We start from the raw sequence: 25,913 nt of genomic DNA on the forward strand, positions 1-25,913 counted from the left end.
AGTAGGTATTAGTCATTAGACCCTGTTATGCCAGTGTCCACCAGTGTCAGACACAGTAATCCTGCCAATCCATGAATTGAGAATGATTATCAAGTTAAACACACCTGATCATAAACTTCACTTCTGGTCATGCAGAGGTGAAAATTTTCTTAGAATATGTAGCACTTAGGTTTATTAAAATTTGAATTAACATCTTTAGACTAGTAATGACTTCCAGTTGTATAAACTTCCCAATTGTCCTGATGGAACCACCTTGGAATGTTTTGCAACACCTGAATGCTTTAAAGAAAACATGTGTGCTGTTTTCATAGTCATCAAATAAAGTATGTACCCAATCTTCATAGTTGTTGGTCAAAAAGGAACATCTTAAAATCACATGAGCAACTATAGCCCTGAACCCTGTTCACCCACAAACAATATGGCGTGGTAGTCATAGATTCCTGTTCTACAGCCATTGATCTTATTTCTTTTTTAAAAAATATTTTTAAAAATATTTTTACTTATTTAATTTTAGAGAGAGAGAAAAGGAGGTAGAGAGGGAAAGTAACATCAGCTGGTTGCCTCTCACATGCACCCCAATGAGGGACCAGGCCTACAACCCACACATGTGCCATGACCAGGAATCCAATCAGTGACCTTTCCTTTTGTGTGTTGAAGCCCAACATACCAAGCCACATCCATCAGGGACATACAGCTTACTTCTACCCTTATTGTAATTCCTCACTTTATCACTATCTAGGTGACCTTGGGAAGGCGACTAAACATTTTTGGACCTCAGACTTCTTGCCTGTATAATTGAGATTATGACAGGATATACTTGCTAGAAAGATTGATTAAATTAATACAGATAAAGTGTTTCAAATGTCCCTGGAACATAGAAAGGGCTTAATTAAAGTGGAATATTAATATCATTACCATTATTCTATTATCTAAAGTTATTTTGATTCCAGACATAGATGACTAGATATGCCTCAGTTGGCCAAAATCTCTAAAGTTGTTTCACATTTTCAGTGACTTTAATATTTTTTAACTTCATCCAGTTTTTCAAATGTGTATAAGCCAATATTGTGTGCTTGTCAGTGGGCTTGGTCCTTACAATGCAAAGATGAGTAAGGCACCATCTCATCCTTAACACAGTCTCTCTTTAGTAGAAGAGACAACATGTCAGCAATTTAAGTACATCCTGTGCATGTAATAGATGCATATAATGAAACAGAAGTAACGAAAGATGCTAGCTTCTCCAGGCTATCAGGAAAACTTTATAGAGACAGTAAGGCCTGAGCAGGAATATAAAGATAAGGGGGGATTTCCAGGGAGTTACATTTAGGGAAAGAGAAGACATAAAGTGCCAAGACCTACACATTGAGTGGTGTACATTATTTCAGAGGCTTTACTGAGCCCCAGGGCTTATGCAAGGACCCTTCAAGTTTACATTCCCCACCACGGATGTGGCTTTTTATAGAAGACTATTATTTCAATCATTAATTCACTTATTAACAAATTATGAAATGAACCCACAGCTCCCCTTATATTCTGGTGCTGGACTTTAATTCTCAAACATTTGGAAAATATAGTATTCTTAAGTGCATGGAAGATGTAAGATTCATGGATTGTGTAGTCTTGCCTTGAAAACAGTAACTATCTTTTGTCATTTACAAATAAAACCTCACACTTCCAACGATTTTCTCTAAACATCTTTGGACCTCCAAAGATAGCAGTTCCGCTATCTTCATGACCCATTTACTTTGGGGATAGGAAGAGTGGGGGAGATTTTTGAGCACACTCCAACTGGTTCAGAAACATGTGAAGCAGGGGCTCACTGTTGACTTGGAAGGCAGAGGTCAGCCTCTAGAAGCATTCTGTTCCACTGTCTGTAGCAACACTAACTACTTTTAATCTCCAAAGCATCATGTAATTTAAAAATTCATTTATTCACCAGTTTTATCCAATGAATGCCAAAGTGTCTTATAGGAAGTGTAATTCAAAAGTAAGGATTATATACATATATATAATATATAAAATATAAATATATATAGTTAAATGTATATAACTTTAAATATATATTTATATATGAGGGTATATAAATATATATGAGGATTATATATATATATATATCCTTATACATAAATATATATAACTATATATATTTAAACTTGTTAAATTCTGCCCATTATATGCATCAAGTCAATGTGGCAGACTCATTTTATATAATCTTACTTTTGGAATCCAAAAACTATTAGTATTTCTTATAGAATATCACTTATTTCCAGAATAATATTTCCCTACTTATTATTGTAATCCCCTAAGTCACTCAGCGACTCTACCTGACTTCATTCACCACCTATAACATATGCATCCCTTCTCCACTTGTCTGTATCTTTCCTCTTTGTTTTTGTTATATTGAAGTTTTCATGTTTTTCTTCCTGAGTCCAGACATCTATTTAATACATGTCAAATAAAAATGTTATAGAAAGCTCTCAAGTTTTCTATGCATTTCTCTTTAAAATTAAGTAAACAAATGTGATCCCTCACTATACACTATTTATACTATGATTGCAAAAGCAAATTCCTATGATTTACCTTTGTTTACTCCTTTAGAAAATAAACTGAGATGTGATATAGAAGGCAATTTGTGTGCTTGGCTCACCCTGTAGGTGTTCTCAACAATTATACCCCAAAGTACATTTGACAGCCCTTACTGTTCAATTATGTCTTGGGTTTTCAAAGCTTCCTTAACTAGAATATGCAAGTGAAATTTTCCTAATGTGTCCCTATCAGCACTTTAATTAAACCTCCATATATTGAATATTAAATCATACCATGTATGAGCTAATCATGGTCAGAGCTGCAGAAAACCCAGTTCTACATCATGACTCAGCTCCAGGTGACAATTAGACCCATGGGCTTTCTGGACATTTTTTAATTCAAATTTTCAGGAATAACTTACTCTTAATCCATAACTAGAACATTTGAAGTGATCAGTAGCTACAGAGATACTGCTTTGCTAAAATAAGCATCTAGTTTGTGATGGTCATTGCCAAACTGAATATCTTCTCATCTAAACTATTAAAACTTTAATAAATGTCCCCACCTTATTTTCAATTGTTTTTAAAGTTAAAGACCATTTTCACCCCAGAGCAACTTGGTTTTAAAAGTGAACTCATATCCATGTCTTGGTATACAGGAAAATTATTGTATCTGTTCAAGATAAAGATATCCCAGGGTCCAGCCAGAAACAGGTTTACACAGATAAAAGACAATGCTGATACCATTAGCCACTTCTTGATGATTAAGTAGGGATAATAACTCTTCCCAAGCAGAATTTAATGAATAATTATTTGCAGATTTGGGATAGTACTGCAATTTTAAGCTCTTAAAAGAATGCCTTCAAGCCACCTCTGGGTTTGTTTCACATTCCCTGAGGAATAACTGGTAGTTATTTCCCTCATATCAAGTATCATTAGGTTACACACAATTCACACTGGTATATCTTAGACTCTATCTTCTTGAAGCATAATACTTGAAAGAAAAAGTTCTAAAATGGAAAAAAATTCACAAATCTGTGATGAGGACTAATACTTACTGAGATTACATTGGTAAAGTCACAGAACTAAGGTGTAGACAGGACTGGGAACATGTTTCTTCGTCCTTTTAGTTCACCCTAGCAGGTAGTATTGCTCATAAAATAGATACCACCAAGCAATTCCCCTATCTTTTGGAAACTGTTATATAACTATGTATCCCCTTGTTTTCCTAATAATTTTACTTTCAGTTTTTCCCTACTGAAATGTTGTTAAACATAAGGATTTCTGCTGATTCACAGTGGCCCATTCCCCACTGTCCTAGAGTTGGAGGTTCTCCCCTCTCCCCTCAAGAGCATCTCCCTTCATTGCTTTTACTCCCGTGCATTTTAGAACATTGCTGCAATGACTTGGTGTCCCCCGTGCTGCCTCTGCCTCATCTCTAATTTATCTGAATGCACAGCCCACAGGCACATGCCCAACTGCTCTGATATGTGGTTCTACCAGAAGAACTGAGCCCAGGATTGAATGTGCAATGATCTGCAGTGCCCCACAAGGGCCTGGCTCTGGCCTCCTCTGAGCACATCCTAAAACTCATCTATGGGAGTGGCTTCAACTTGCCTTGTGGGGTTGGCCACCATGCAATGCCCAGTGTGTATTCCCTCCCCTTGCTCAGGCTGGTCTCCACAGAGTTGGAGGCCACAACAACTGTCACCCACCACATACTGACCACCTGTCACATACTCATGCAATGGGGCCAGTTTTTAGACTATGATTTGGACTATACGGTGTTTGGTTAAACATAGCTTGCTTTTCTGATGGGCAACTGTGCAGCTCTGCATGTACCAATGACACTCTTTGCTTTCCAAATGTCCTTCTTCACATCGACCCTCAGAGAACCCATGCACCACGCATGTTTTTTGTACGTTCCAGCCTTGTGTGTGGTGGTGCAATGACCTCCTTGGTGATGAACTCATATGCCTCAGAACAGATTAACCAGCTCATGGCATATATCGGTGTTTCTAATATTTACTGGAGCTCAGAGCATGAATCTAAAGTTCTCAGAGAAACACTCAGAGTCTTGAAGACTCTTTCAGAGAAACACTCTGTGGAGACTCCTGAGGATAGGCTTACCTTGGGCCCCTTTGGGAAAGTACTTACTGTCTTTTTCTACAGACCCACCCACCAAGTACATAAGACACGAGCAGGACAGCCACATCCTGTTTTCTGGCCGGGACCACAGGACTCTCATAACCATGCATGTGCTGTGGTTCTGGGAACATTACAGGGTAGCTTCTTGAACCCTCACTGGGATTGAGACCCTTTACCACAAATCCAGGAAAATTAGGTGCTGAGCTGTAGCACATCACCTACAGCTACTGGCTACCCAAGATACTGAGGGAACCCAGCAGGCAGATGCTGAGGGATTATCAGGGTTGCAACTCCAATGTGAATGCAGATATCATTAACTCTTTCACCACCGCAGCCTTCAGATTTAGCCACAATTAACCAATCCTTATTCTTTACCAACTGAATGACATCTTTGGTGAAATCCCAAAGACCATCTTTCACTCCACAAAGCTTTCTTGACACCATCCAGAATAATCAAGGAAAGGGAGATAGATCTACATCTTTGGGAGATCTCTGTTATAGCCACTAAGTAACAGGTGCCTTCTCAACTTCTCAGCCTGGACCTGACTGAGCAGCTGTTCTCCACAGTCCATTCTGTGGCCCTGGATTTGGCTGCCACCAACACTCAAAGGGGACAAGACCGTGGGATCCCTCCATATGTTGACATCAGAGTTTTCTGCAATGCGTCTTCTGTTGAAAATTTTGAAGATCTTCAAAATGAAATAAAAACTCAGAAATTATACAAAAACTGAAAATGTAAGTATGCAAATGTTACCTGGATTTAATAATTTCTTGACAGAGGTAATAGTGTTAAGGGACATTTGCATAGAATGTATTTGGTGTCCTAGTGATGTTATTGCAGAGCTTTGAGTAATTGTTATTGTGAGAGAAGTTAAATATTAAAGAAAAGATTTCCAGAGATAAAAACCCCATTTTTACCTCTTTGTCTACCCATTTCCATACATATATTTACAAAGATGTACTGCTGACACATCTCAACTAGGGGAGGTTGGCATGTCTAGTGCATTCACGTCTGTGGCAGTCCAAGCAAGGCCGTTTGGTTGTTACGGGAAGTCTAAGCTCTAAAGTAAAGCCTTGTAATAAACTGACCCATCACATATGCCTTCTTAAGCAGAGCACAGTAATGGGATGAAATTAAATTATATTTTTAAACAGAATAAATAAGTACACATTTATCTTCAGAATATAAGTCAGGGAATTTTAACTGTACCATTAATACCTGTGAGTAAAGTATAACTTTTTCTATATGTGAGATACAAAAATTTTCTTTGAACTTAAAAGTATAAAAGATTTTCAGAAAAGAGCTTTAACTGTTTCTCATGCTAACAATCCCTAATGCCTTAAAATACACTTAAAAATTATAGAAATGCTTAATCAAGAAGTGTTTTTATATAGTAAACTAAATATAAAAGATGAATGTATTTACCAATAGATTATGGTATATTAATGTGAAATCATTCAGAGAAGTTTAATATTGTTCACAAAGTATGGAGTTAATTATCAATATTATGCCATTTTGTTAATATCAAGGATATTTTTCTCATGCTTATGTAGTATATCAAAGTGTGAAAATGTATAAAATATTAAAAATACAGCGTCTGGCACAAATAATTCCCCTTTTTATTACAAAATCATTTATTACAAAATTATAAGCATGTATTTCTGTAACATAATAACATCACACTCAAACACACCAATGACATTTTAGATGAAATGTTCAAATTAAAGCTGTAAATTATTAGGCCCATATTATTACCCTACCAACCACACTCAAGCAGGCCTTACTTCAGCTGGACCTTGTATACCAGAGTAGCCCTGACTGATATAGGTGAGTACCTTGGGCATTGTCCTACAAACTGAAATATCACCAGTTCGATTCTTAGTGAGGGAACATGCCTGGGTTGCAGACCAGGTCCCCAGTTGGAGGTGCGTGAGAGGCAATTGATCAGTGTCTCTCTTGCACATAGATGTTTCTCTCCTTCTCCCTCTCATCCCCTCTCTCTAAAAATAAATAAAATCTTAAAATATATCAGAGTATCATGCAGATTGAATGTACAAGTTTCTACTTGAAAGAATATTAACTTTGGATTCATAGATTTGGATTCATTTTGTTTAAATTTTTATTTTTATGTAGTTCTAAGAACTTGTGAAAATTATTTGAACAGTTCTGAATCTCAGAATACCTATAAAATGAGACAGTATTGTTTCCTTTTTCAAGTTGTTTAAATATTTAATATTAAAAAATGTATTAAATCCCTAGCCCAGTTCTGGTGCATCAATGGTAATTAATAAACATGAAAATATTTAATGTTATAACATTTACGATCAATTCATATTATAACAAAATCATTGCAGTTATCGATATCATTATTATATTGTACAGCTGCTATGCCCCAACCCTGTGCTGGGTGCTGGGACTTGAGATGAAGGAGTCGCATCCCTCCTTTCACTTCCTTGACAGCATGCAGGGAAGGCAGGAAACTGCTGTAATCAGTATGAAAAGGGCTGTCATAGGGAAGGAATGGCAGACTTTTGTCTCAAATCCCCTTCCCTTCAGGAAGCCCAGAGAAAAACCCAGCCATCTTCAGCCAGACCAAAACCAAAGGTAGTCCAGAGTACTCCTATTTAAAGTACTATCCTCCGGAAGCTGCAGGTGTCCAATTAGCAGCCATCCAATCATCTCAGCTTGCTCCTTCCTGGACACTGTCAGGCCTCAAGATCCTTCCTGGAACCTGTATGTGGTTCTGACACCATCGATGGCCATGTGGCTTTCAGGACCAGAAGGTCCCATGAACACACTGGCCAGCACATTTGCCAGGTGGATAAAATACTGTTCCTTCCTTCCCTTGGGATTGCTTTAGTTTTGGGTATGGGAAGGACCAGGTACTTTCTCAGAATTCCCAAATAACTTCCCAAACTTTCACACACTCTGAGAGGCTCCAGCCTCCATCCAATCCCTTCTTTACTCCACAGTAGACTGGCAGGCTTCTTAAATCCAGCACTTCCCCCTGCCACCATTCTGACCTCTATGGTTCATGTGCCTTCCTTCCCCTGCTCCCACCCCCAATCAGGCACTGGAAGCAGGCTTTCCAGTAGGATGGCTTTCTTCTCCAATAATCTTGATAGCTTTGTGTGTGCTCAGTGCAATAACTTCTTCCTGCCACCTTCTTGCTTGGAGGCAAGGGATCTACTGCCAGAAGCAGGATGCTCTGCCCCCAGGGCAGAGCATTTGTAAGGCAAAAGCGTGGTTACCCGGGCACCATGGCCTTGCTTGCTGCCTCAGGTGGTTTGTGATCTCCTCCATTGGCCCCTCTTGTTCCCCACCCTCTACCTGCTCCCAGTGGCCCAGCCAGGTTATCAATATCAATTCACCCCTTCAAAACTCTAAACCCTGGTATTCTTACAAGGGTATATGGACAAAGGTGTCATTCTCCTGTAATTACTTTCTGCTGACAAAGACCATAGTCTTATCTATTTCTGGGACCAGAGATTCTTACTCTCCAACAATCAAGGCTGGGTCAGGAATGAAAGGAATCCTTTATGTGAGGGATAAGTATCTCACAAAATCCAGGTCAGTTGGCTGTCCCTGGGAAGTGGCATATGTGATGTCCAAAGTATGGCATTGCTGGATAAGCAAAGCTGGGAGACAGCTTCACATTTCAAGAAACAGGGTTGCAGATGGCCTTCCAAAGTAGGACAGATTGTGCAGACAAATAATTGAGTGTTTAGTGAGGGGTTGGAAACCATACAAAAACTAAAGGTTCCATATGATCTCACCCTGAATAGAGCTTTGGGTGGTACCCCCTACCCCAGCCCCAGCAGAATAAATTTGCTAATGTAACCACTGCCTGGGAAATGCAGAAAGAAAGAAAGGAAAATAATTGAAATGAAATGTAACACTGTCAGCTAGCCTTAGAAGCTGCCAGCATTTTCTGAGGGAGAAATTTTACATCTCCTTCAGAAGCTCAGGTGCAGTTTTCCCTTTCTGTATCACCTGCAGCAGCAAGATCCAAGTCCTTCTCAGGCAGTACCCACTTTATCTGTGCGTGGTGGATCCAAGGCTTGATTCCCATGAGTTTTAGGGCAGAGTGTGTTGCCAGCAAGACATCATAGGGACTGGTTCATTGCTCAGCTAACTGCTGTTCAGGGCCTTGAGTATTCTAGGTCTTTAGTAAGATGCTGTCTCCCAGTTGGAATGGGTGTAAGGACTGGCTGGTCAGAGGGTAGATGGACCTGCAGTGAACAGTCTTGTGCAAAAGTGTTAATGTTTGTCCTAAATGTTGTATATATTGTTTGATTTTTTGTTCATGCTCTAGATCTAAAGGGGGTTTTCCTAAAACAGAAACTTGGAAGAGTTTCCCATATACAATTTCAAGGGCTTAATATAAACCTGCTTTGGGGTGCTTCCCTAATTTGGAGTAAGACAAGAGAGAGTGCTTTATCCCATTTCAAATGTGTTCCCTGACATATTTTTGTCAGGGTCATCTTTATTGTGTGATTCATTTTCTAAGTCTTTTGCACAGATTGAAGTCTCCAAGATGCATGTAGTTTCTCTTGAACCTGTGTGCCTGTCCTATCTTTTGGGAGATCTCTAAAGTGAAAGATGTCCATTATCACTTTGGACGCCACGAGGAAGTTCAAACCTTTAAGTAGAAGTTCTGCTACCTCAGTTGCCTTAGTTCTAGTTAGAGTATACCTTTATTCATCCATAAAAAGTATCCACAAAAACTAATAAAAATGTAAAGTTTCCTTTGGGTTTAGGCATCTGTGTAGAGTCAACTTGTCAGTCTTCATATGGGCATATATGTTTGTACTGTACTTCCTTTTCCATTGGGGCACATTCTGTCTTAAGACTGTTTTTGGTGCATATCTGACAAGCTTGCATAATCCTTGGGATGGTCCTTTGCAAATGAGGGCCTCTCCTGCTTCCTGCCCTCCACCATCTCCCAGCAGTCTGGAACCAGTCTGTCAATATCAGAAAGGCAGGAGGACAAAATAAAAAGATGATAAGGATCAGCTTTTAAAGGGCCTTTTATGTCATGCAAAGGAATTTGATCTTCACCCTGTGTTTAATTGTAGAGCAGGAGAGTGACATGAGGGAATACTTTTCCAAAAATGGTAGGTGGCAGGCACTTGGAAGATACACTGGAAGAAGGAGAGCATAGCAACAAGAAATTCTACAGTTACAACAGTAGTCCAGGTTAAGAAAGACCACCACTTAGATTAGATAGTTTGTGGCAGTATATGCAGTACTATCAGTATTTCAATTATTCCTTGGAAATGCATTATCTCCATTGAATAAAGCTGAGCCCACTCTTGTTTTGCAATTCATTTGAGTCCCACTTCTCAATTCACAGCTAACTTATAAATTCACTACAAATTACAGAGAACTAGAAATATTTTCTCTTAAAAATTTCCTGTCACAGGCCCTCCTAAATCCTATGGTTCTAATGTGTGTCTACTTGTTGCCTCAAGCAGCATAGGGCTGGATTATAGATATGGTTCCTCCACTGCAGGCAAGGTGGCTCAAAACAAATGACTGGCTTTTAAGATGGACAGTGGCTAAGACCCTGAACATTGAACATTCACACATACGGCTTGCTCTGTGCTCCTTTAATTAATCGGGAATCTCAACACAGAGCCTTCTGAAACTTAAACGTGGAGTCATTATCCTTCCTTCAGGGAATATTTAAACTAAAGGAACTTCATTCTGCCAGAGGACTGCAGGGTTGACCAGCTGTGAGTGGCTTCAGGGAGGCCTGGAGGTGAAGCTACATTTTTTTCTGCTAAATCTGACTCTTGTCTGACTTTCTCTGTGATCAGTAGCAAATTTATAAAATATCAACCATAGACTCATTCAACTATGAGCACAAAATAAATGCATTGCAGTGATTTTTACAGTCACCTTCACATCTGTAATTCCAGTTTTTCAGGAGCTGATTATGCTAATGAAAGTGGAATGGTTTTAAATATGCTAACTTACATGACATTTTTTAACTCCCTTAACTTCTTTTCCTTTTGTGTTAATTTACATGTGTAGTTTTAGGAATTTGTTTCTAAACCAACTCAGTCAATTTTGGAAAGAACTAGAGTGTATGTCCATGAATCACAATATAAGTCCTGACCTGTAACATTAAAAATCTCATGGCTTATGGTTTATACAATGAGGACAGATTGATTAAGAATTGTACAAAGCACAGAATTACAAAAATAATACATATGCAAATTCTACGTAACTAAAAATGTATTTTTTGTTTTTCAGTTACTGTTAACATTCTATACTATTTATATTAGCATAGTAGTTAGACAATCATATACTTTATATAGTGTTCTCCCCAATAGTTTCAGTAACCACCTGGCATCATATGCAGTTACTGCAATACTATTCACTATAATTCCTATATTGTACTTGATATCCCCATGACTATTATGTACAAGTCTATACTTCTTAATCCCTTTACCTTTTTCATTCTGTCCTGCAAACCTCCTTCCTCTGGCAACCACCAGTCTCTTCTCTGTATCTATGAGTCTGTTTCAGTTTTTTATTTTAATTTTGCCTTCTAGATTCCACATGTAAGTGAAATCATGGTATTTATCTTTCCCTGCCTTACCTTTTTCATTTAGCACAATAACTTCTAAGCATATCCATACTGTTGCAAATGGTAACATTTCATTCTTTTTTATGGATGAGTAATATGCCATTGTATCATCTCTTTTTTGTCTACTCATCTATTGATGGGCATTTGTGTTGTTTCCATATCTTGGCTATTGTAAATAACCCTGCAGTGAACATAGGGGTAAATAAATCTTTCTGAATTCGTGTTTTGGATTTCTTTGGATATATATCCAGACCTGGAATTGCTATATAGCTCTATTTTTAATTTGTTGAGGAATTTTTATACTTTTTTGTAACAGCTAAGCCAATTTGCAATTCCACTAACTGTGCAAGAGGGTCCCCTTTTCTCTACATTCTCATAAAAATTTATTGTTTGTTGATTTTCTGATGATAGTCTTTTTGACAGGGGTGAGGTGATATCTGATTGTGATTTAAATTTGCATTTCTCTGATAATTAGTACTTTATTGTCTAGTATAACTTGTGTAAGAGAATTTAAAGATTTCTTTTTCCTGGCTAGCTATTGTTTTGGTGATAGCTCCAGAATTTCCTTGAAAATTATTAATATTTCTAATTATGTATTTATTTACTATAATACCTACTCAAGAAAAAAGTATTTTTCTAAATCTGGTAACTTCACTGGGTTTGGCATCATCAGCTATTGAATATTCTTGCTTATATGTGTAACCAGTTGTATCTGTGAAGTAGATTTAAAGAGGATACTCAATGTTCAGTTATGTTTTCAAAGGGGAAAGGAAACAATAACTATTATAGTGAGTGTGTGGCTTCTTATTTGTGAGATAAGAAGGACGTAAAGGAAGGAAAAATGATAAATGAAGGTATAGATTATTCAAACCTTTTCCATAATCTTGGGTTAGCTGTCTGCAATAGATATTGTCTGCTTCACTTCCTAATAATTTTTAAATTTCATATCCTCTGTTGGTTGAGCAGTTGAGTTAGGTGCAAGAACTTCCTTTAAATTGGAAATGTGAACCTAAGAGTCAACATCTTTAAATTTTGTCATACATGAATTAGTTAACAGTGCCTCAACTTTGGAGGGATTAAGTAAGAAAGAAAAGATAAATGTTTTAATTTTGTTTACAAATGTATAATTTACCAAATTGCTGTAAGGCTTATGTAGCTAATGGGAAAATTTTTCTTATATCTGGAAAATAAAAATTAAAAACAACTATTTCATGTAAAATGATTTTATATAAAATTTTTAAAAATGTATTACCCTTACTAGTTAATATAGTCCTACTGTTGCAGAAAATGACTCACACGTGGGAGAGATGGTGAAGCACAATCCTCTATTAAGTGCAGGCTCAGAGGAGAATCTCCAAATTCTGAGCAATGAGTTCAAGCTGGAGTTTTCTTTATGTACTTGTTACACAGGCAGAAAGGGAGGGGGGAACAACTGCTAAAAGCAAGCATACAGAAGCAGAAGCTAAGGTTAGTGTTTTGGCCTTGAGATAACGGCCATTGCCTTGGAAACGGCTGCTGGTCAGCTCCTACCTAAAAATAGCTACTGCTCAGCTATGCCCTGTCACATTTCCCCTTTTGATGCTACAAGGTGTTTTATCCCTTTTAGCATCACTATATACCTGGCTATAAGGCTGAGGTCCTTGGGAGGGTTACAACTGCTGATACTGGTGTTGGTACCGCTGGAGGGCCAGCACTTTGGCGGCTGCCCTACGAGTCACTGTGGCCCTAGGTGTTGGACCAAGGTCTGGAGGATGTAGGGTTCCATATGCCTGACACCTCCAGGTCTGGTATCCTATGGTCCTGGATGGTACTCCAGTCTGGTATACTTTCCCTCCCTAAGGGCAAAGGGATTGCTGTGGCTGAACACAACCTGATGGCATGTCAGTGGAGGAGCTGAAAGCTGACCCTGGGAGATAGTAAGAGACCACTCTATCGTTGAGCATAATTTTATGGTAGCCTGTCTATGGGTGGCCTTATTCTGCAGACACAACTGTTCTTGTTTTATGTGCAGATATCTTGGGTGTGTCTCCTTGCTAGATATGTCTAGCATGACTTAGGTAGTTTCCTTCTTAAACCAAAGGGTCATGGCTGACTGGCATTCATATTGGTTGACATGAGTGACTCCATTTTGTTTCATATACTTTGTGCTCTCTTGACTGGACGAATGCTATTTTATTAGTCCTGCTCTCCACAGAGATGCAGGAAGGATTTCTCCTAGAAGGTGATGTCATCCCTAAAAAGGTGTGCCAATTATCTGTGAAAGACTGTCATCTGAGATAGAGCAGACAGAGGTCAATCAAGATTTTAAATATATACTCCCTCACTGATATGTCTCCGTGGATTGAGTGCTGCCCTGTAAACCAGGGGGTCACTGGTTCAATTCCCAGTTGGGGCACATGCTCGGACTAGGCACCACATCCCCAGTGGGGGGCGCATGGGAGGCAGCCTCACATTGTTGTTTCTCTCACTCTCTCTTTCTCTTCCCCTCGCCCTAAAAATAAACAAATAAAATATTTTAAAAAATAGAGAGAGGAAAAACTTGTCACCCAGCCCAGTATGATAAGCTTGAGAAACTAAAAGCCATCTATCATGCTGGCTTATTGAGTGCATGACATGGAGGAGTCAATTCCTAGAATTAGCATTGGACTCATTTTACTCCAAAGTTAGTAAGATTTATGGGGATGTCAAAAGTTCAAAAAATAACAGAAGTTAAATCAATGAATCATCAAAGTAGTGATTAGTAAAAGTTGAAGTGCACACACCAAAAAAAATAAATAAATAAAAATTTAAAAATCAGCCTGTGAACCAGGGACACTCAAATCAAAATAGGGAATGAAGCCCTGGCTGGCATAGCTCAGTGGACTGAGTGCGGGCTGTGACCCAAAGTGTGGTAGGTTCAATTCCCAGTCAGGACACATGCCTGGGTTACAGGCCATGGAACCCAGCAACCGCACATTGATGTTTTTCTCTCTCTCTCTTTCTCCCTCCCTTCCCTCTCTAAAAAATAAATAATAAATAAAATCTTTAAAAAATAAGGAATGGAGCCTAAGGGTATAATACAAATCAGCTTATACAGTGAGAAAGTAATGACTTTACTCTTTGCAATAATTGGTTATAATATTAGAATTTCCAGTGGCTACTTTATATAAACCTTGGGAAACAGTTCTTTTACTTATGATTTCCAGAGGGATAAGCAAGAAAAGATCCAGGCCAAGTTAGTCTTGCAAAATAAGCTAAATTAAGCTTTGCTTGAATGACTAAATTGCTTTTCTGTCTAGAGAATTTTCAAAGTTGGACTCCTTTTTAAAAAAATTATTTAAAAAAACTGTCACTTATCTCCCAAGTGCAGTTTTATATAGGGCCTTGCTAGATAAAAATGATAATAATAGTTTTGGAAGAATAAAGTGGAACAGTGCTGGACTCCTTGGCTTCTACTTTCCTCAGTTTAGTTCCCCTGGACCCAAAGACCCACAGCCTTTGTGAAAAGGATCTGTGAAATGCATAGCCTTCTTACTTCCTCTAGTACCAAGAGCTGTAGGAAACTTTTTGGGGACTATGGAGTTCAAAAGTATTTTATTTTTAGAGTTGTTTTATAGGTCATATGAAAATAAATTCATTGCTTTTTAGAGTATATGATTATATTTGTTCTAAAATTATACTATTTCTTTTTATTCTTTCTAAAACACATAATGAGCAGAATGTGAAGATTAACTATTCATTGAATGGTGAACATAAATTTTCAAAGAAAAGAGAAGACATTTTAAAAGCTATTTTGAATCCTGTTTTGAAAATATAATGCACATATTTTTGTGGATATGGTTAACTTCCATCCTTGAGTAAGTGCCAGTTTATTTGTAACCCATCATCACAGGCTGCCTCAGCTTTTTTAAAGAATAGCTTGCAATTCACCAATTGTGTAATTCCTACTCAGTATATACACCTTTCTTATAGGTGTTTCTTTGATAATATAATTTTAAAATCCCTGGTTTCTCCTTCTTCCACTTCTAGGAACCACAAGGTCATATTCTGCAATGATGCCTTCTCAACAACCTGTACCATCTTTGGAAGGCAGCTCTGTGTGGCATGGGCCCAACTCCCACTGAAAGATGCACAGGACCCACGCCCATGGATAGGTTTTCCCGTGGGGAATCAGGCCTGCAATGTACTTGGATAGCTATGAGTCTTGCTTTTTGGTAAAACTCCCTCACCATGAATTGAGGACATTTAATGCAAAGCAACTTCCTAAAAACCATGCTAAACCTTCCAAGGATGAGTGTAACCAGTCCAACTACTTTTGCTTTTTCATTTGCAAATATCTCTCTTCTGCAGTGTGATTACCAGCATGCTCTCCTTTGTTTTCTGTAAAAGGTAACCACCTAAAGGGAGCCTATGTTTAGTTAATGAGGACCTTCTTGTAATGTGCCCAGTAAGACAATAAAAGCTCATTGGAGCAAGGGCCAAGGCTTTTGCTCCCCTTGAGAGAAAAGCCATGCTGTCCCTTTTCCCCCACAGGACTCAGTAGTCTATGTGAATTTGTCTCATATTTCATCCATAATGATGCAGACCCCATACCATCTTCTATCTTCCTGTCATCTGAGTGAGCTTGGCCACTTTTTCAGAGGTTGGCCTTCCTCACTCAGGATTTATAACTTTCATTCTTCTAAAGGTCTCTCAACTTTCATATTCAAACCTGCCTCAAAGGATGTTAAATCAACATCCTCCTTCACCTTTATTGAATTGTCAGTATGTGCAGAAACCACTCAGTTGCTATGAAACAGTGATTCTTAATCATTTTTACAAGACCATTTTAGAAATCTGATAGAAGCCATAAAACTTCTTTTGCATAAAAGCACAAAAAACTACACACCCATGATTCTGCATGTATTTTCAGAGGACTCATACACACATTCCTGGAAGGCATCCGTGGACATTCCTCTCTCATTGACTTAACAAATATTTATTTTACACACCCTTCTTCACAGGGTTTACCAAGCATAAGAAATAGGTGCTTCTCCACTTTATTTCTCCAAATGGCTGTTCCCTTAACCAAAAAAAAAAGGGCCCCAAGTTTGAAACTACCATTTTTTCTTATGCCTTCAACTATCCTTGTCTTCTATCACTTTTGGAGGGAATAATTTTGTTCTTTTTCTTACAGAAGGAAACTGGACTGTATAAATACAGCCATGCCTCCAGAGGACTAGTATACTCTTTCTACCTCATATCTCTTCTTCTTTCTGTTCCAGATTTATTTTCCTTTCTCCTTGAACTCTCACATCTACTTTTTTATACAAATGGTACACTAAAGTTGCTTTCCCAGAGCCCCCAAGTTCATGTACTTCTTTTACTGAATACAATTTTCCTAAAAAGTAATTTTATAAGTATACCAATTATATAATTATACCAAGTCATATTGTTTCATTCTAAATGCTATTTTTAAACTTCCAGTTAAGTGGCAGCATAAACATTAATCGCTTCCTCACACAACCACATCAAACATAAAACTAAACCATAAAACAAGCATCATTCAGAACCATCATAAATCAAGCTGAATGGAAGTCCTACAACTATAGAATTAAAGAAGAAATCACATGGAAACTGGTAAGAGAGGTGCATAAGTGGAATGGGCTGGCCCCACATCCATCTGTGGTGGGTAAAAATTGGAAGGGATATCTCTGGTGCATGGGGTCCTGGTCCACATACCAGACCCCTAGATAGAGTTCCAGTGCCAAGAAGAAAAGTCTATATAACTTTTGGCTGTAAAAACCAGTGGTGATAGAGGCTGTGGAAGACAGAAAAACTGCTGGAGTCCCAGACAATTCCTCTTAAAAGACTTGTGCACAAACTTAGACTCACTCCCTATGAGCTCCAGTGCAAGAGCAGCAGATTAAAAGGTATCAGAGACATACAGGGGAGATCTGAATTGCTTGCCATAAGGGTGAGAGCTGGGGGGCATCTCTCTCACAGACAGAAGTGCTAGTGGAGGCTATTGTTCCTTTTCTGAGCCTTCCCCACACAGAGCCACGGAACTGGAAGGTGGGCATGCCATCAACCTGCCTCACACTATTTGCCCCACTCTGGTGACACCTGAGCCTCTGCCCCACCCAAATTTTGGGCCCACCCAAGCTGTTTTGAGTGGATTTTCCATATAAGTGGCTCGTCTTTGCCCATGTTTCAAAATTTTCCTAAATTCTCTCAAATAAGCAATATGTGGCTTCAGCGAGCCCTGTACCTCTTGCAAAGTAACCTCAGGCCTGGCACTAATAGTATCTGGACTTGGTTCATAGCTTGGCCTAACATGGGTACCTCCAATATCAGCATAAGTAGTAGCCATCTGCAGATATCTTTGTGGCTTATGCCGTGTAACCTGTGACAGAACACAGGCAGTGGGTGATGTTGGATGTGCTAAGAGCAATGAAGGTTCAACTACAAAAGGAGGATGTATACAGTCCAAATGGGGTGTACACTCTGAGTACTCAGGTTGGGTAAAAAGGAAGGTTGTGCCACTGGACCCTACAGGATACCTACTACATTGACCACTCTATCAAGCCTGGGAGACATAGCAGGTTTCTAATACATAGAAACAAACACAGGGAAGCTGCCATAATGAAACAAAGAAACATAGCCCAAATGAAAGAACAGAAAAAAATTCCAGAAAAAGAAGTAAACAAAATGGAGATTAGCAATTAACTAGATGCAGAGTTCAAACACGGGTTATAAGGATAATCAATGAACTTAGTGAGAACTTCAATAGCATAAAAAAGATCTGTTCAGAAATAAAAAATTACACTAATTGAAATAAAGAACAATTTACAGGGAATCGGCAGTAGAGTGATGAAGCTGAGAATCAAATCAACCATTTGGAATATAAGGAAGCAAAAAATAATCAATCTGAATAGCAAGAAGAAAAAAGAATCCAAAAACTGAGGATAGTTTAAGGAATTTCTGGGACAACTTCAAGCATACAAACATTTGCATCATGGGGATGCTAGAAGGAGAAGGGAGAGAGCAAGAAATTGGAAACCTATTTGAGAAAAATAATGGTAGAGAAATTCTCTAACTTGGTGAAGGAAATAGACATGCAAGTTCAGGAAGCACAAAGAATCCTAACAAGATGAACCTGTAGAGACCCACACAAAAACACATCATAATTAAAATGCCAAAGGTCAAATACAAAGAAAAAATCTTAAAGCAGCAAAAGAAAAGTTAGTTACTTGAAAGGGAGCTCCCATAAGACTGTCAGCTGATTTCTCAAAAGAAACTTTACAGACTAGAAGGGACTGGAAATAAGTATTCAAAGTAATGAAAAGCCAGGTGCTACAACAAAGATTACTCTACCCAGCAAAGCTATCATTTAGAATCAAAGAACAGATAATGAGTTTCTCAGACAAGATAAAGCTAAAGGAGTTCTTCACCACCAAACAGTTCTACATGAAATGCTAAAAGGTCTTCTTTAAGCAGAAGAAGACTGATGCAGACACTGGCCCGCAGTGTCGGCATGATGCTAGATGAAATGAGACATTCACACGGACTACCAAGTCTGGTAGAGGAAAAGGGACAGCATGGCTTTTGTGTCAAGGAGAGCAAAAGTCTTGGCATCCACCATGACCGGCCTTTATTGGGTTTCTCGGCACATTACATGATGGTCTTCATTTACTATGCACAGGTTCACTTTAAGTGGTTACCTTTTACAGAAAACAAAGGAGCTAAAGCCACTAATCACATCATAGAAGAGGGATATTTGCAAATGAAAAGGCAAAAGTGGTTGAACTGGTTACACTCATCCTTGGAAGGGTTAGCATGGATTTTAGGAAGTTACTTTGCAGTAAATGTCCTCAATTCAGGGTGAGGGAGTTTGTTAGCAAGAGCAAGACTCAAAGTGGCCTAGGCACATTGCAGGCCTGATTCCCCATGGGAGAACATATCTGTGCGCATGGCTCCTGTGCATCATCTCCAAGTGGGAGCTAGGCCCATGCCATGCAAAATGGTTTCCCTACAGAAGACCAAAAATATGAACAATGAAAAGGCAATAAATATTGCCTATCATATCAATCAACAATTAAATCTAAAAAACAAAATAAACAAACAAGTATAACAGAAAGAGAATCATAGATACAGAGAAAATTTTGATGGTTGTCAAATGGGAGGGGGTTGGAGAGAAGGGCAAATAAAGATGAATGAATTAAGAAGTACAAATTGGCAGTTACAGAATAGTCACAGGGATGTAAAGTACAGCATATAGAATAAAGTGGCCAAAGAACATATATGCACAACCCATGGACATAGACAACCATGTTGGGATTGTCTGAAGGAATGGGTAAGTGGATGGTTAGGGGTTTTAAAGGGGGAGAAATTGGGACAACTGCAATAGCACAACAATAAAGTATAATTTAAAATAAAAAATAAAAATTGTCATTTTTAGAGACATCCCTCCACTAATCAGTTTTATTCAATCATGTTTCTGCCTTTCTTGAGAAGGTTCCAAGAGTATGCCTTTCTTGGTTGCAGATAAGTTGTCTAATTTATCTTTGAAACCCCAGAGCTAATAGCAGAGCTAAACACAATAGAGCAGCTCAATAGACACCAGGTAGTTCATTAGAGGAAATGTGACCTGCCTGGTGAGGTTCATTTTTGTTTCCCATGGGCCCTGGCTTTGAAAATTAGCCTCAGTTTGAAGCCCTGGCTGGTGTAGCTCAGTGGATTGAGCTCGGGCTGGGAACCAAAGTGTCCCAGGTTCGATTCCCAGCCAGGGTACATGCTTGGGTTGCAGGCCATAACCCCCAGCAACCACACATTGATGTTTCTCTCTCTATCTCCCTCCCTTCCCTCTCTAAAAATAAAATAAATAAAATCTTAAAAAAAAAAGAGAAAATTAGCCTCAGTTTGAAACCCATAATGAGAAATGTTTTCTAAGATGAAAACTAGGTTTTTATACTTATCCATACCAATTTATTTTTTCAACAAAATTTGTTACCTCAATCAACTATAATGTATTTAAATTTTATATATAAAATAATGAAAAGCTACAAAAAAGAAAATCACATATGTATTTGATTATTGCATTACCTTAACCCCAACTTCAAAAAATTAAAAACAATCAAATCTGTAACTCTGCTACAAGGAAAACACATGACTAAGCTAATAAAAAGTGACAAGAGGACAATTAAAAATCAGGTTGTTAATCAGTTATCCTCAAATGTCCCATTCTTAAAAAGCATTCGGTGCCATTCAGTTAGCAAGAACAGGATAAAAATTAATTAATTCAGTACTTTAAAGCATGACATTTAATGACATTTAATTTAAAGTCCATCAGTTTTGTGGACTTTATAGTGGTGAGTCCTAATAACTTTGTTTTATAAAAAAGTGTATCTATCTATCTACCTTTTTTTTGAGAATCTGCTTTTATTTCCATCTTTGAAAATTTATGCTATGTTAAATTATTTTACAATTACAATAACTCAGTTGAAGAAATGTACACTATAACATACTTAACATACTAATATACACTAATATTATACTATAATTTATATTCCTGGTTATATAAATATGAAATAATAATAAATACTTAACAGAAAACTTTAGAATTAACAAAATATATGCTTTATTTTATTTTAAAATTGTATCTTACCAAAAAGTATATATCTGAGTGCAACTTAATGTATTTTATTTAAATCATTACTAAACTAAAATTAATATTTAATCATCATATGATGAAAGAAACATGCAATATAATACACACATTTTGTGTACAATTATATGACTTTGAACAATATTCATACCTGTGTAATCTCACTCCAGTAATGACAAAGAACATTTCATTACCCCAGAAACTTTCCTTGTGTTCTTTGCAGTTAAGTCTCCCTACCCAGCTTCTCCACAGCAACTACAGACCAGATTTCTATCACTACACACCAACATGTCTGTTCTAGGACTTCATATAAATAGAATCATACCATATGTATTCTTTTAAGCTTGGCTTGTTTTACTCACCATGTTTTGAAATTCATGTATATGTATCAATAGATATATTTTGTTCTGTAAATTGTGAGTAGCATTGTTTTATCAATGTACAAGTATCAGTTGATTCATTCATTTGAGATGGCTGTGTAAGTTATTTCCAGTGTTCATCTACATTGAATTACGCTGATATGAATAATCATGTATAAGTCTTGTGGACTTATGTATTAATTTCTTTTGAATAAAAACCTCACAGTGTAATTTCTAGATTACTTGGTAATTCTATGTTTATCTGTTCTTTAGGATGGATAGTTTCTGTTTATCCTTTTTTTGTAATTTTTAAGTTCACTGATTTACTTTCCTGCTGTCTTCAATCTCCTCTTGCACAGATCAAGGAAATTTTCATTTCGGTTATTCTGGTTCTAGAACTCATAATTTTTATGGTTCCTAATTTCTGTTCACATTTGCCTAACTATTAACTCATTAAGAACATATTTGCTTTAAATGTTTGAATACATTTACAATAACTGTTTTATTGTCCTTTCTGATTAATTCAGAAGGACAACATCACAATCACTGGTGATGTGATTACTATGGAGTTTATTTTCTTAAGTATGGGCCACATTTTTATGTTTCTGTCCCTGTATGGTAACTTTTAAACATATACTAATAACTATTATTTCATTTTGGACTTGTGTAGGCTTTGCTTTATATTTTGAGTAAAAAATGTGGAAAACCCAAGTGTTACCTAAGCTCTATTGACTTGGTGAGTCCCAGCCTTCATACTGTGTCTGCCATGCAAATCTTGGCAAGGAACGGTTTTTACTCCCTGTTAGAGTATGTTTTATCCTTATAAGGATAGAACTTTTCCTAAGACTTGGTGTGTTGCTACCTGAGCTGCCTGGGGTGTTATTAAAATGTTAAAGCAGCCTTGCTTTTCTGATTCAGCCCCCAATGGCAGTTTTCTCTAACAGACTTAGATAGTTTTTCCTTCTTAGGTATCAGCCAGCACCCCCCAAAGGCTATGGGGGCCCTCAAATCAGCGTTTGATCCCTTCCCTATTGTGTTCCAGCTGCTCCAGTGGCCCTGAGCTCTAATGGGCCCCCTCAGCACCACCATCATGTCCTGCTTGGATTCTAGCACCCTGCATGGCATTGGGGAAATTTTCCCCAGATAGAAAGCTGTGCTATTGTCACTAGTTTTCCTTTCCTCGGGTTTCTTAGTTTATGCTATTTATTGCCCAGTGTTTGAAAACCATGCACTCATATGTTTTGTCCTTTCTGTGGTGTTTATAAAGGAAGGACTAGTCTCCTTCCAGTTACCATAACATAGCCAGAAATAGAATCTAATACACAATACTTAATTATGGTTTTGTTTCCTTCAATTTTAGTACTAGTGCAATTGTTCAAACAAAGCAAAAGTTTTAAGGAGAAGGTTTTACCTTCCTTAATTAAGTATACATTTTAAGCTTTCCTCTATTTCCACCTGAGTTTTTACAACAGCTCTCTCTGTAGGTATCCCCTTGCACTACACTCTTTTCTTCTTATAGAATCAAATTTATTGCAAAGTACAGTTTTAGAGTACATCATATTTTGCTTGAAAACATAAGATATTCTCTTTCTTATTAGGTTAAAAATTGTGCTTGGGAAGAAATCTCTTCAGACTGTGGTTCTATTCTATATTTTCAGCCATATTTCTTATAATCCCCCAATCCAAACTCAGGCATTCTATGCTTCAACTATATTGATATTCACTTTTCTCTTTTCCCCAGGAATGCCATGATCTTTCCAGCCTTTATGCCTTTGTAGAGGTTATTACTTCTTCCTGGAAAACATTTCTTTCTTTTACTTGCTTGGCTAAGACTTTCTCAGTCTTCCAGACCCAAATTAAAGTTTCCTAATACTGTTATCTCTGCAGAGCTGAATTTTCTTCAGCAACATCTTAGCACCTTGTATTAATTTAAATTAAAATTTTTTATAGTAACTGTTTATGTGCTCAACTTTTTCATTAAACTGTGAACAATTAAATTGTGGATAAAAATAACAACTCTCCTTATACTTTCTGACCTATGTGTCTAAAAATACCTGGTTCTTAGTAAAATAAGTTGAATAGCAAAAGATTAATGAATGGATTTTTTGTGGGTTTTTTGTTATATGTTAATTTTTATTGCTTTAGATTAGGGATTTGAACTATAAAAATCATTGTAATTTTTAATATATCTTAACAGAACAAGAAATTTAACTACAATAATACTTCAAAAGTGGTAGTGCAATTTGTTTGTGATTGTAAAATGAATACAAGCATTGGAAATTATTTGAAACCCATTTCTACTTAAGCAACTAAAATATTAAGTTTTAGCAAGTAAGCTTATTTTTCTTATTTCATAAAGGCTTGCTGGCCATGAACAGTCCCTTATGGATAATCACTTTAAACACAGTTGTAGATCAGTACCTTTATTAACTTCTTATTTATTAACCCAAATTCTTACTGAAATACTTTGGTTTAGCATCAGACCTGATGTGTATGGGTTCATACTTTACACATCTGTGAAGATCACCTTAGAATGGCATGGCAAAATCATTCATTAAAATACTGAAAATAAAGTACAAAGAAGAACTCTATGATCAAATATTTTATGATCAAGTACATGATTTGCCCTTTGTGAGTTAAAAATAGAGAACTGCTTTATTACAAACTCTAGAGTAAAAAGCAGGGCTAATTGGAACTAATATTTTGACTAGTGCACAAATGGCTTTTTTATTTATTGTTTTCTTCCAGATTCATGTTTACATGTATCTAGGCTTCTTATGCCTCAATTATCAGTGAGACATAGAAATACAGGCAGCTTTATGCTCTGGTGAGCAAGGTCTTTGAGGATGGAGGGTCTTCCCAGGTCCCTGCTTCATACTGGGAACACACATCCTGGCACACTGCCAATAAATAGGGCGTCTCTTCACAGAGAATCTGCCTTGACATGTGGAAAGGGAAAAAACTGCAGTTTAGTCACCTTGATAACAAGCCAAACATAAATGAATACAACATTCAGATTCCCTTTCTTCTTGGACTGTGTGTGGTCTGCTGAAGCTTATTTCCCTGAGTGTGGCCCTATTTATTGTCAATGCATAGAACACATTTATTTCTCAGCCAAGAGGGGCTAAGTTTCATTAGTGCCAGTACCTGTAGCAAGAGAGGCATATGGAGCTGTAATTTGCTATAAACTTACATAATTTTCCCTTACAAAAGTAAGAAAGGAGCAGAGGGGTAGCTAAGTAATCGTATTATGAAAGTTCCATTATCCAATGACATTATGCTGGTGATTTAAGGAGTTGAATGGACTATTGGCCCTGAAAGTGAATTAAAGTAAATATGAGTTTCATTAGACATTAGATTTTAAAGCTTTTCAAAGTTATTTTTCTCTGCTACAAAAAGAAAAGAAAGCAATAACATAGATATTTGTTGCCTATTTTTGAATATCTCATCTTAATGTGATTGCTTATGCCAATCAAGTTCCCTAACTCTATGGTATTCTTTTCTTTCCTTAGAAATCAGATTATAGCTGACCAGATCTTCAAACACCATTTGTTGAAGAGACTATTTTTGCTCCATTTTATGTTTCTGCCTCCTTTGTCAAATATTAATTGACCTTGGAGACTTGGGTTTATTTTTGGGCTCTCTACTCAGTTCCTTTGGTCTATATGTCTGCTTTTATGCCAGTACCAGGCTGTTTTGATTATAGTGGTCTTATAATACAGTATGATATCAGGCATTGTGACCCCTCCTACTTTGTTTTTATTCTTAAAATTCCTGTGGCTATTCAGGGTCCTTTATGGTTCCATATAAATTTGCAAAATTTGCCATTTCTATATCTGTGAAATATGCCATTGGTACTTTAATAAGGATTGTGTTGAATCTATAAATTGCTTTGGGTAGTATGGACATTTTGATTATGTTAATTCTCCCAATCCATGAACATGGTACCTGCTTCCATTTGTTTGTGTGTTTCTTAATTTATTTTTTCAGTGTTGTGTAGTTTTCTGAGTACAGGTCTTTTACCTTTTTGGTTGGGTTTATTCCTAGGTACTTTATTTTTCTTGTTGCTATGTCAAATAAGATTTTTATTTTGATTTCTGTTTCTGATATTTCAAAAGAATTGCCTTTCAAAAATGCCTTTGATTTCTAAATATTGACTTTGTATCCCACTGTTTTGCCAAATTCACATATTAGGTCAAGTAGTTTTTTGGTGGAGATCTGGACAGCTACATGCAAAAAAAAAAAATGAAACACAATCACCAATTCACACCATACACAAAAATAAATTCAAGGTGAATAAAAGACTTAAATATAAGTTGTGACACACTAAAAGTCCTGGAGAATAACATAGGCAAGAAAATCTCAAATTCCACACAGCAATATTTTCACCAATATGCCCCCTAGATCAAGGGACATAAAGTAAAGAATAAACAAAATGGGATCTCATTAAAATAACAAGCTTCTGCATGGCTGAAGAAAACAGCATTAAGATGAAAGAAGAACCAACCACATGGGAAAACATATTTGCCAATGATGCCTTGGACAAGAATTTGATCCCCAGGTATATGTAAAGAACTCACATGACTCCATTCCAGGAAGACAAACAACCCAATTAAAAAATGGGGAAAGACTTGAACAGACACTTCTCCAAAGAGGA

The 25,913-nt window shown here is 37.2% G+C and overlaps 1 protein-coding gene across 1 annotated transcript in view; it reads left to right on the top strand.

The window, feature by feature from the left end:
- The window catches only part of PXDNL (peroxidasin like), an 81,606-nt gene that overhangs the window by 25,955 nt on the left and 29,738 nt on the right, over nucleotides 1–25,913 (top strand). Inside the window, 10 exon segments of the mRNA XM_028517874.1 lie at nucleotides 1,756–1,783; nucleotides 1,785–1,840; nucleotides 3,915–3,940; nucleotides 3,942–4,074; nucleotides 4,077–4,310; nucleotides 4,313–4,600; nucleotides 4,635–4,866; nucleotides 4,868–5,073; nucleotides 5,076–5,378; nucleotides 5,381–5,408. Coding sequence (XP_028373675.1) covers nucleotides 1,756–1,783; nucleotides 1,785–1,840; nucleotides 3,915–3,940; nucleotides 3,942–4,074; nucleotides 4,077–4,310; nucleotides 4,313–4,600; nucleotides 4,635–4,866; nucleotides 4,868–5,073; nucleotides 5,076–5,378; nucleotides 5,381–5,408 — 1,534 coding nt within the window.

Source organism: Phyllostomus discolor, chromosome 7 (assembly GCF_004126475.2).
Source record: "Phyllostomus discolor isolate MPI-MPIP mPhyDis1 chromosome 7, mPhyDis1.pri.v3, whole genome shotgun sequence".
NCBI classification, from domain to species: domain Eukaryota; kingdom Metazoa; phylum Chordata; class Mammalia; order Chiroptera; family Phyllostomidae; genus Phyllostomus; species Phyllostomus discolor.